Source organism: Lissotriton helveticus, chromosome 11, assembly GCF_964261635.1.
Source record: "Lissotriton helveticus chromosome 11, aLisHel1.1, whole genome shotgun sequence".
In the NCBI taxonomy this organism is placed as follows: Eukaryota; Metazoa; Chordata; class Amphibia; order Caudata; family Salamandridae; genus Lissotriton; species Lissotriton helveticus.
Genome location: NC_136072.1, coordinates 222477262 through 222490006, shown reverse-complemented (window position 1 = coordinate 222490006; position 12745 = coordinate 222477262). Strand labels below are relative to the sequence as shown.

General features: G+C 40.5%; 1 protein-coding gene across 6 annotated transcripts in view; it reads right to left on the bottom strand.

The window, feature by feature from the left end:
* Positions 1-12745, bottom strand: part of PLCH1 (phospholipase C eta 1) — a 942696-nt gene that overhangs the window by 425918 nt on the left and 504033 nt on the right. For all 6 annotated transcript variants that reach the window (XM_078667769.1, XM_078667764.1, XM_078667766.1 and 3 more), the window contains exons 6-7: positions 9908-10078; positions 2979-3072 (exon numbers count right to left, since the gene is read on the bottom strand). In XM_078667769.1, the coding sequence (XP_078523895.1) occupies positions 2979-3072; positions 9908-10078 (265 nt within the window). The remainder of the gene's footprint in view (positions 1-2978; positions 3073-9907; positions 10079-12745) is intronic.

The window sequence follows — 12745 nt, the reverse complement described above, 5'->3', positions numbered from 1 at the left end:
AAACTGTGGAATGCACTTCCTGTCCACATTCGTTCTTCGGAAAATCTCTTTGCTTTTAGGAAAGTCATGAAAACCTATCTTTTCCCCCTGCCTTATTAGCTTCCTTTTGACTTCCGCTTGTTTGTTATGTTCTTTTTCAGACATAGCGCCAGGACGCCCCTTCGCTGGGGCAGCTGTGCGCTCAAAAAATACACTTAACATAACATAACATAACATATATATATATATATATATATATATATATATATATATATATATATATACTTATTTATTATTCACCCATGCTTTTAATGGACATGGGATGTTTTGAAGCACACACATGGCCCATTATGGAAGTAAATGCAGAGAACATAAGTCAGCTGAGCATTGTAGGCCTCAATCTCCGTATTCACAGTCAATCACAGGTGTCATATTTAGCAACCTATCGAATTAATATTCCTTAGGCAGGTGTTTTGTGACTTTGCATATCAACAATATCAGATGTGACCCATCACTAAAAAGGCGCTTTACACAACGACATTCCCGTTCACAAGCCATGTACATTGCATATCCTTGGTTTGCAAAAGAGCACTCTGCACATTGGAATAAAGGAAACATTTGCTCAGAATCATTTAATTAACTCTTTCTATTCCACACAGGTAAAGTGCCTGGCTAAATTATGCCATAAAAACATTGCACATATTTAAATATTTAGGGCAGCAACCAGCACACCATCAATGGCTAAATCCACTGAGTCATTACAAAAATAAAACTCTAATCCCTGTAATATTACGTATTCTAGCGCAATTTATAAAAGGCAGGAAATGTTATTAGACTGAACTGCACCTCAAATAGTTATTCTACGATATGAAACATAACATGTAATAACAAAGCACATATTCACCCAAAAAAGGGAACTCTTGTGGCTGAATACCAGTTGTTTATGGTTACCCTTTTTAATGGTACTCATTTTATAAATCTCGGAAGAATGAAAGGGTGAATAAACCCACAGTGATCTGACTTTCTGTCCATAGGAAAAAACATATTGCTTGTGTTGGTGTTTTAGTCCGCGAAGACACAAGGCGCGGCATCTGACAACACTGCAATTCTTTAGTTACACTTGAAGGTCAAACAAAGCAAGGCACTCTTCATAGATACAGTACGACTCATCTCATTGTCCACTAAAGAAAATATAGATCATATTCAAAGCCTTTCTATTAAGAGTATTCTTTATTTTATAGATATAAAATATCTTTGTCGCCAGATGGGTTGCAGTCTTTCTTCGTCTTACTTACTGCCTACTACCCTCCTGGGGTATAAGCCATCAACCAAGACTCTACAGCCATCTCTGGCTCAGGTTCTTCTTTCAATCAGAATCCAGTTATAGTCCATTTCCTTGCAGTCAGACTAGAGGCCTCAGCGCCAGGTGTTTATTTGAATTTTCTATATTCCATTTCCCTTGAGGGTTCCAGGTCAATGCTTGTTTGGTGGTGTTTGACACAGGCTTGCGGAGTGTGTGACCTACCCATTGTCTTTCCATGATTTCTTCGTGGGCAAGGAGTTGGTAAATCTGCTGCCATACTCGTTGTTGCTGATGGTGTTTGGTCAGCGGATTTGGTGGATCTACCTCAGACAGGTGTTGATGGAGGTCTGGACTTTTTTTTCCATATTAGAAAGCATAATTTCCACATGCATGCAAAAAATTAACTGCATGTTAACTGAGGCATAAGGCAAAAATCACAGCCCCCTGAGTATAGACCCACTAGAGGGTTGGTGCTTTAATGCCAAGATCAATCTACAGGTGTGAGAGCAGCTCCATGTAGGCCAACCACTAGGAATAGGCAAGGTGCATAATGTATGATTGTGCATTACCGTGCAAATCCCATAGAAGCACATTGACAGAATGGCAGTTAAAATCCTGTCAAACGCGGACTGTTTTGTTCGCTCTCTCTTGAGCCTTGCTTTGTGAAGAGTTTCTTTTCCACCACTCGAGTGTGATGACTCAAAGGCAAGGGGCACCAGAGTTCTTACTCAACTACAAGTGCAGCAGTCCTGATGGCCTGTACTAGGTCTGTACTTGCAACAAATTGACGTTTTTAGTTGTGGGCAAGCCCCACAGGGGGGAGGGAGGAGAAGACACCAGAGTGTCTGATCACTCTCCTTACCATAATTCCAAAGGGCCATCCTGATCAGGTGCAAATTGTAGAATATAAAGTATTTTTATGAGGATCTCTTTCATAAAGGTACTTGTGCGAGAGAACCTAGGCATTTACAGTTCCCGCCTTGCAGTATATCACCCTTGTATCGCATGTGTTATATGCTATGACAGCAATATCACATGAATGTCACTGAACCACCCTCTAATCACATGGTAAGTGCAAGTAATTTAAGTGGATGTAAGAATAGCTATTATATACGCGCCACACTTAGCATGGCGTATTAATGATAGATGATGTAGTTGATGCTATATAATAGCATGTAACTGCTATCAGCCTATATACAATTTCATACAACCCTCCTCTCTGAGCCCGCACCAACAGAATAGCCACCCTTGGTCATACTTTGCAATAGAAAGGATCTCAGGGGCTCTTCTGTTAAAAAGAAAGTGTCCAGGAGTGCATATACAATCAAAACATGGTACGTGTTGGCCTGGATCTTTTTTTAACTCTTCCTTTCCTTTCATACATTTCTACTGCACGCTGAATATTGTCTTGTTGTCTCTGCGGTCTACAGTACTGTAAACAATTGTATTTTATTTTCATTTAGAAAATAGTATTTTTCAATTAAGTTCTACATTAGAAATACAATCAATTAACTAAAACACTGCACAATACAGATTGAACCTGTCAAACCTTGCTTCAAGAGAAAACACACATTAATCTAATCTAAACCCAGGCAAAGTAATTACCTGCACATACAAGGCTCTCCTAACTAAAAATATAGCATTATAGTATAGCCACAATTTCACAATGATATTCAAGGAATATAATGTGCTATACCTTCTATCCCAAGAACATTTTGCTCCTTGTTCTCTTCTGAGACTTCAAACTTCCTTATGATATCAAGGCAATATTCTGTTGTTACATTATTCATCTGCAAAGAAATGAAGAAAACAATGGTTAGACAGTTTGCTTTTAATTTTGTGTCAATTACATGTTTTGAAGCTTTATCTTACTGTTATAGACAATATTAAAATAAAAACAACAGGACAACCAAAAATACAGTGGTCAAATCCAGCAACATCGATTTCAAATCTACATATTTGGTTACAATTCCAGCTGCAGTCGGCATATTACGCTCCTGCTTCTAGCTGCAGTGTGGAATCATGGGTATGAGTCTCCCAGTTTCGATTAGGTAGGAGTAATTATGCTTTATCTTGTGACTTGTGAGAAGCCTCAGACCGGAGAAGGGAAAAAAGGGGCACACAAGTGCAGGAGAGGGAAATCAATTACAAAAAATAAAGTTGGAGATAGCTCTAGGTTTGACATCTCATTGAAAACATGAACTCCAGTAGGAGATTGAGGAAATAAACGGTAAACATAGAGCACCTAGGGAAAGGTTTCATTATGTCTGTCATCCGCACCCCGGGGGGTGTTGGTCTATTTTCCAATACCTTTTTGGTTTTATTGTCCTACTGCAGAAATGCTCTTCATGTTTGTTTATTTATTTATTTGGAGATTTTTTATACAGCACTGGCAAGACCCGAGGGTATCAGAGCACCTTACAGCATTGACACAGGTAATAATATGAGACAACAATTAATTAAAGTAAATAACTGAGTCGAGGGTTGCATCTGGATTGGTGTTGAGAGATGCACAACAATCTATACATAGAGCGGAGTAGAGATTTCCTAAATACGCTACGGATTACAGTCCAGAGGGTTGAGGTGCAGATTGAGGAGGAGATCCTTTAGTTGTATCTTAAAGATCATGAAGGCGGGGTTGGTGCCGAGACGTACAGGTAGGAAGTTCCAGATTTTGGGGGCATTGCCCGAGAAGGAGCTTGCCAGGGCTTTTTCTTTATGTTTCTTTGGGAGGATGAGAAATAGGGTGTTGGTGATTCTTAGGATTCTCGACTGGCCTGTCGTAGTGAGTTGGGCACCAGGTAGGCTGGCTTACCAGTGTGGAGGACTTTGTGAGTGAGAAAAGCAGTTTTGAAGTGACAGCGAGCTTTAATTAGGAGCCACTTTAGATCTTTCAGTGAGGGTAATATGTGATTAAGTCTTTTGACTCCGGTGACCATCCTTGCTGCTTCATTAGAGGGGTCCTCAGGGGGCTATGTGGGACTTCACCGTGCCAGTGAGAGTAGCCTTCCCTTAATCTAGTCTGGACATAAGCAGGACTTGCATTGCAGTTTCGAGATCATTCGGAAGGAGGAAGGACTGATTTTATTAAGGAGTTTTAGGTTGCAGAAGGCACTCCTCATTGTGTTCGTTATCCTGTGTTGCGAGTCTGCTGTGGACATCGGCACGCCTTAAACTATACAGTAAGTCTCTCTGCAAGTCACGCACCCCCAAGGGGGCATCTTTAATGCCTTACAATACAATCTCTCCACAGCAGCTCTCAGCAAAGGTAACAAGTCAGGACATACAGGACTACAACTGATAGCGTGTATGAAACTGCCCTCAGCATCCAATTCCCAGCCTGCTGCAATGTTTAAAGATAACTGCTAGGGATAGCTCGAGGGCAAAGTAACACAATGGTTTACCAGGTTTGGACAGTTTAATATTGTGAGGCATGTGTGTAAGGTGCCTTACATCACTTTAGGATTGGAGAAGGACTCCATTCTTTCAGGCAATTATTCAATGACTTAACTGAAGGCAACAGCCTACCATCCTACTGAACTAAGATCCAGGCTACCTGCTGATTTGGTTCACTGAAATGATAAAATACATACTGAAGTGAAAGTGGTGGGATGTTAGTTCCCCCTGGATTTTCTTTAATGATTCTCTCTTGAATTCTAACGGTATGGTGCTGAAAAGATAAGTACATTTAGGCAGGATGGCCATTTTTATTATGTTAGATTTCCCAAGGAAGCTCAGAGCCAACCCTCCCCATACCTTGAGTAGTTTTCTGACTTCACCTGCGATTCTATTAAGGTTTATCTGCGTCACTTTGTCTAACTCCTTAACCAGGTCAATTCCTAACTATTTTATCTTATCTTTGATATAGGGGTTGTTGATTTGCGTATTCGAACTCATAATTTCCGCTTTTGCTTGGTTAGTCTGGTACCCTGACACCTTCCCGAAGTTAGTTAGGGTTTCTTCTATTGCTCCAATAGAACCCACAAAATTGTCTGTGAAGATCATTAAGTCATCTGCTTACAACACGACTTTTTTACTCCATCCTAGGTGCGTGAAGGGGGATATAGAAGGGTGATTTCTGAGACTATTTGCCAGAGCTCCCATATAAAAGTTGAAAATTAGTGGTGATGGGGGACACCCTTGTCTTGTTCCTCTCTTGATCACTATATTTTCTGTGAGGTTTCCATTGATTAAGATCTTAGCTCTTGGTTTCCTGTATATTTCCTCTACCATTCATAGAAAGTTCTCTCCCAGATTATATTTGTTTATAACCCTGTTCAAAAATGCCCAGTTCTTTACGTCAAATGCTTTGGCAGCATCGAAAGTGATTATGGATAAGGGTATTTTTTCACTGGTGGCTATGTCTATTGCTCCAAAGAGTTCATGCGTTAAATCTTGTAGTTGTCTGCCTTTCACAAAACCTTTCAGATCCGTGTTAATCAAACTACCAGCTATTCTCCCTAGCCTTTTTGCCATAATCTGTGTAAATATTTTATAATCGTCATCCAAAGGAACGAGAATAGCATGGAGTAAACTAAGGAGGAAAAAAGAAAAGGGGGGATAGCTAGTCCCGAATTATTCGAATACTACAGAGCATTCCAATTTAAATACATAAGATCTCTGCTGAAAAGCTTCGAACAGTACCCAGAATACTTACAAGCAATGACTGGAAGAACAGGTCACTTCCTATATAAATTCGGCCACCCGAAATACTTTAAGAAGGTGAAGCTAAAGATTCTCAGTTCTGCAGCCAAACTATGGTATCAAATAAGAAATAGACTTAACATACCATACTATAGTAAGCTAGCCCCCATATGGGAATCTCCAGGCACTCCTGATTGCCTCAAGGACAGCCTGGCCACCCCGCTAAAAACAGCAGGTATCAAAGAATGGGGCCAATTGATGACGGAGAATACCATAGTCACCTGGGATCAATTGACCACAGCCACAAATGCCTTCCTATCTAAATTTAAATATTACCAGCTTTCTAGCTGGGCAAAATCGCTTACAGAAAAAAAAGGGAAACGAGGATCTAGAGACAGAGGTGATGAAGAACTCGCCCATAAATAAAGAGATCTCCCGTTGGTACTGGGCCCTCATAACAGCGGGGGAAGAGAATTTCCTGATTCCAGAAGCGATCTGGGGGAAAGACCTGCCATCGCTGGATATCCAAAACACATGGCAATTATCTATGGATAAATGCTGGTCCATTGTAAAGCCTGCTGCCTTAAAGAGAAACCATCTGTTTACTGCCCATAGAGCTTATTGGACTCCGAAAAGGTTATCCAAGATCAACGGGGCAAGAATAAAAAACTGCCCCAAATGTGGTCTGGAGAAAGCAAACGATATACACATGTTCCGGCAGTGCCCCCAGCTCGACATCTTCTGGCAGGAAGTGGGTAAGACCTTAAGCACGGTATTGAGAAGACAACTGGATGTAAGTATAAATCTTGTCATTTTTGGGGTGGACAGCTTAAATTGTATGGATAAACTAACCAAAAAAACAGGAGAATCTACTGTTTCTGCTGATTTTATTGGCAAGGAGGGAGATTTGTATAAAATGGATAAGTCCGATACCACCTACTCACGGGGAATGGTTAAACTCAATCCTCAGAATGAATAAACTGGACAGGAAAGGGAAACCTAGCAAGAAGTACAGTTTTGGGGAAAATATGGGAAGATTTTCACCAAACTAGCTTTAACCATTACTCTCTAGACATAATCTACTTCATGTTACTCAAAGTCCAATGATTATGGGATGGCAATAATAAACGGGCAAATGCCTGTTCGAGTGGCCAGGATGGCCAGCTCCCCCCACGGACGGAAATCATTATTGAATATGGTAATGGAAATAAAGGGACCCCATCTGAAATAACCACTAATGGGAGACTCCCCACCCAAGATCCGATAAGGGGCAGTGAAAGATCAGAAGGGACAGAGAAGGGTACCCGACAACTCCTTACACATACTATTGCAGAATGAGGACGAAAAAAAAAAAAAAGAAAGTGGTGGGATGTGCAGGGGAGAGCTTGCATTAGGTGTGATGATCTGAAAGTAATTCTGTTTATGTTTATATCATAGTGTGCACCACACCCTCAACACCCAACTGGTATTATGTCAAGAGCAACGCCTCCCTGGCAACCACAAGCAAGTGTGTTCAGTGAGCCAATGGACCAGCTCCTGTTTCTTTATTATTTTGTCCCATTCCCTTCATTGTGACACGGGCTGACAGAAATGTGCTCTGCATCGCAGTGAGGGGTGTGGTAGGACGAACACCGCTCCCGCTGTGTTCAGGATATCTCGGGTTAGTGCATCTGACAGAGGCAAAGTGTTTTCCCTTCCTCCACATCATTCGCCTTTCTCCTCTCAGTGAAAGTGCTGACACCTATTCTTCCTCAGTGTCAATGGCTAATATTTAAACACCCTGAAATGCCGCAGAACCCTCCTGTGATTGACTCAAGTTCCCAAAGTTCTCTAATTTAGTGCCCATCTTTTACCTCAATTCCGCATAGCAGCTCCCAAAAGTGTTGCAGATATGACCCAATCTATCCAAAACTTCTGCCTCTTCTCTGTCCATGAGTTCTATGCTCACAGGAGAAGTTAGTTTCAGACTAGCTCTATACTTTAATTTGTGAACATGCATACTGTTTCCTGGGTATGTGTTGCTTGTCTTCAGTCTCTCAGGGTGTCTGTATTACATTCTGATCACTTACAAAATCCCCATCTCTTCCCTGTTCCACTTCATGTCAGCCCTACAGGGCCATCCAATCCCCCAGGTCCCTCAGATGCTCTATTCACTGACCATCCTTGCCGCTGCTGCAATCTGCTCAAAATTAGCCCAAGGTGGGGATACCTCTAACATGGGGTTGGCTACAGCACCTCGCCCACACATCACCATAAGCTCAGCGAGAGCCTACTGATGAATTGTCTTTCACAGGCCTTATACCTGCCATCATGGCTGCCTGTGTCCTCACTGCATATCAAGGCAGGGATAAGGCAAGTCAAATTCCTCCTCATATTGGTGTTCTCAGAGTGATGCAGACTTAATAAGGAGATTAGGATCAGGCTCAGCACTCCACACCTAATCTGTAATGGTTAATTCCTCACTAATGATGAATGTTTATTGAGGTAAATGAAGTAGTTATAGCCCCTCACAGGGAGTCCGGGATCATGCTACCATCGATTAAATGTTATGTCAACTATTAGGATTCCTGCTTTTTACAACAAAAAACATGCAACAAATCTATCCTCAAATAAATGTGTCTAGGTAAAAAGTTTAATTTGTTGTTTGTATGAACGACTACAAGGTTCGCGTCATTAATTCCAATAATTAACGGAGAATAGAAATGCTTATTGGTTAGCTGAAAAACCCTCACCATTCCCACTAGAATCAGTGGGAGTTAAAAAAAATTCTAATTTCAATTGTAAACTTCTTTAGGAGGGTCATATATTTCTGACTTTAATGCCACTGACATTTTCAATTGAGAACAAACAACAAAAACGTTGCTTATTCTTTTATTGCCACAGCCATAAGTATCTAATTCACGCACATCTAATACATTTAGGATGGATGTGCCACATTCCTACACTAGAGGTATATTTACATCTGCTAAACAAATGAATTATTGATACAGTCATACTAGTGAGATAATTATGAGTTTCATAACTCAAGTATAGGAATACAAGATGAACTGTGAACGTAAGCCTGTTTTTTATAACCGTTTGCACTGCAGGATTCTGCCAAAGTAAAGTTATGGAAATAAATATATTTTGCAACTATTCAGATTAGCATTTGGCCATGCTGAGGTTGTGTTTACTGATAAAGTTGACACAGTCCAGCAAACTAGCCGGGTGAACTGCCCTGATGGTATTAAAATCAAGCCCTTTCGTACTGGGTGTTAACAGACATTAGAATAATGGATAACAAAATCAGCTATGGTCGGGTTTAGTTTTAAGAAGAATTTTTTCATCCAGTTCATTTTTCTTATATTTTGTAAATCTTTTTCTTGAGGTTTCTTGCTAACAACAACATAGATAACGATACATCACCCAACCAACCCCCAGGTAGCTGCGGCACAAGCAAAATGAAATGGGTCAATATCAGCCTGATACAGAATGTAAATACTTTTTCAAAGAAATATTTTGTTATTTTGGTGTGCTGAAAACATTATCGGTTTGCACGAAGCGAGAATTCAGCAGTCTAAACCATTATTTGCTGTGGACAGCTGGATGATTATAGTGGTCCTGCCAATCGTAATAATTTAAGTCATGCAAGAATCCAGCACACGTTGACGGCATTCACCCCGCCAGCACATAGCCTTAGAGAAGACTCGTAAGAGATCATATCACGGTACCTTCACTTTCCTAATCTGCAATCCTGAGGGTCATAATGTACAATTTGTGTTTTATTTTGCTGGACGTGAGAGCATTTACAAGTTACAGACAACTTTTAACAGTGAATTCTATGTGACTATTCAATGTGTGACAATTTGGATACATGATTGATGTATTACCCCTCCCGGGGGCTTTCACCTGTAAAACCTAATAAAAACATAAAAATAAAAAAAAATCCAGCTCACGTTAATTTACCAGCTTCCTTTGAGGCAAAAACTTTTGTTATTTTACCTTCTGTTCCACTTTAAGAAATTGCCCCAGCTCCTCCACAGTCAAATGATCTTTTGTGCCGCTGTAGCTCAAAAGCAGCAGGTACAAGTCACGCCTCAAGGACATCATCTTGTAAAACACCGAAAACTCTTCGAATGTCAGGGTTCCCTGATTCTCGTCAGTGTCTGCTTCCTGGAGAGTGAAATAACAGAGTAAGTCTTTAATGTGAGCAGAGGGGAAAATACAAGGAAACAAACAATAAATGTGATATATTTAACTTTATACAGAACAAAGTGGTTTTCAAGAATATGTCAGCTTGTATTTTCTGATATAAGGCGTACGTTGTTCAAATGCCTTCCTAAACCATGTAAAGCAAAAACAAAACCTTTTCATCACTAACAGGAGGATAGCCGTACACGTCCTGCAGACAACTCGGGCCTTAATTGCTCTCAAAATGTCCCAGAGGGGAGTACATAAGCCATCACTTCTGTGGCTTTCAGCATCTGCCTAAGAGGATTTATTCAGGATTTAGAAAACATCTTAGAAAGGTTTTCTAACATCTTGATCAGTCGCTTTTACTCTTATCTCAACATAAAACATACGGTAGAAAAACGTGATGTATTCCCTGCTGATCCAGCGCCTGGCAGTAATGAACTCAGAGGAAAAGCTGTGCTTGTATGCAAGCAATCCAAAAAGTACAACATCTATTTACATTCCGACATTACTTTAATTTTAGTGTACTTTCTCGAGCAACACACATTTCCAACAAGACTGCATTGCATAAAGTAACAATAAACAAGACGCCACATGTATAAATAGTGCAGTGCTGTTCAATGCTGGTCCACAGAAGAGTGGTACTGAATTGAAGGCTAGTTTCACGAGGATAGTTTAGCCAAAATCTGAATGAGACTAATTGACCTATTCGCTGGTTATCCTAAAAATCTGGGATAAGCCACCTTTCTTCCCCCACGAACCAACTGTACAATCCTTGTAATGTGCACATATATCACATGTCCTAAAAACCTTCAATATCACGTTTGTAGCAAAGGGTGATGGTGTTGATAGCAGCCCTGAAGAGCGCTGGCCTGTAACTGAAACAACCGACAGTGTGGTATACAAAAATGACATATATAATGGGTTCCAATCTATAAGCAAAATGTTTCTCAAACACTGAGGTAGCATGTATTTGCCAATACAATCCTAAAATATGGTCATTACTCTAGCAAAGAAACTAAAGAAATGAAAATAGGTTTTATAAAGCGCTCGATTGCCCATGGGCATCTTGGTGCTAATCTAACAACAGAGCGGCTAAAAAGACAGAAGAGAAACCAGAGGAACTATAGGTTAAAAAGCCAGGTTTTAAGTTCCTTTATTAAGGACAGGGAAGTACTAGTCTTAAGATGGAGAGGTAAGGCATTTCACTGTTTAGTTGTTCCATAAATAAAGCTTCTTAAATCCCAGAGGACTCGTTTGAATTTAGGAACCATAAGATTGAATGCTGATGAAGAGCACAATGACCTAGGGGGAACATATCAGATACATTTATTTTCAAAATAGTTCGGCCACTCATCATACAAGGTTTTGAAGGCAATGCACAAAGCCTTGAAGTCTATACGCTTGTGAACTGGCAACCAGTGAAGATGAACCAGCGCCTTAGAGGAGGCAGACAAGTGCCTAGGTGTTCCAAGCAGCTATCAGGCAGCAGAGTTCTGCAAGAACTGTAACTTATTCAGTTTTTGTAGGTTAATGTACAAGGTATTGCAATAATCTATTTCAGAGAGAGTGAGGTCGTTACTAATTGCCTCAAATCAGCGGGATGAAATGCAGAATTTTTCTCAGGATTTTTAAAGTAAGAAAAGCGGAGGAAGTAATTGCATTCGCCTGCTTGTCGAACGACAGGTGTTTGTCACAGACAACGCCCTGGTTTTTTACTTTTGTCGCTGGAAGCGGAACACATCCTAGCTCGTATGGCCACCAGATGGGAGACCAACATGATGCATTATTGCCCAATAGCAAGACTTCTGTTTGTCAGAATTTAGTTTTAGGCAATTACTTATCGTCCATTTGTTAATTTGTTGCATACAACTGAGGAAATTGGCAGCCGACTCTTGCTGATTTTCAGAGACAATTTGGGTGTCGTCAGCATTGCTGACAACTGAGAAACCACATTTTTTATCACAGTGGCTAAAGTAGTAACATATAAATTGAACAATGTAGGGCTCAATGAAGAAGAAGGCTGGATTTCTCTCTTTCCAAACTCATGCTAGAATCTGTGTTATGGGGCTAGCACAATGTACTTACTAAATAAGTCGATAAACACACTTGTGATAGACAATGTATTATTCTCACACCCTTGCCGTGACCTGTCATTTTCATTGTTATTTTATCTAACACAGAGGGAGGGCTGGTTGGGTGACCTATTGAATAGGTTATGAGCTACTTCGATCTAGCAGGAAACACCTGTGCCCATACTTAAAATTCTCCAGGTAGGGATTTTTACATTAGGATGGGGCTGGAACACTGGAACACTGGGTTCAGAAGATTTGGAAGTCTATGGGGTCTATTGTTACTTCCCCCAATGAAAATGAAATTCATGATTGAAAATAATGGATGGAGCAAGCTTGTAGCACTGCAAATTGTATTTGACTTTAAAATAATGAATGTAAGAGTGGTTGAGGATTAGCTGACTTGCCCATGTATGTAGAAAAGTAATGCCCAAACAGATGTTCTTTTCATGCGGAGGACTTGACTCTGTTGAGGATCAATGAGGTGACGCCTAGGGTTGAGTCATCTCATAGTCCGCCAGTGGTTAATCTCAAAGTGTCCAGCTTATTGCACCACAAAGGCTGTGGATGACAC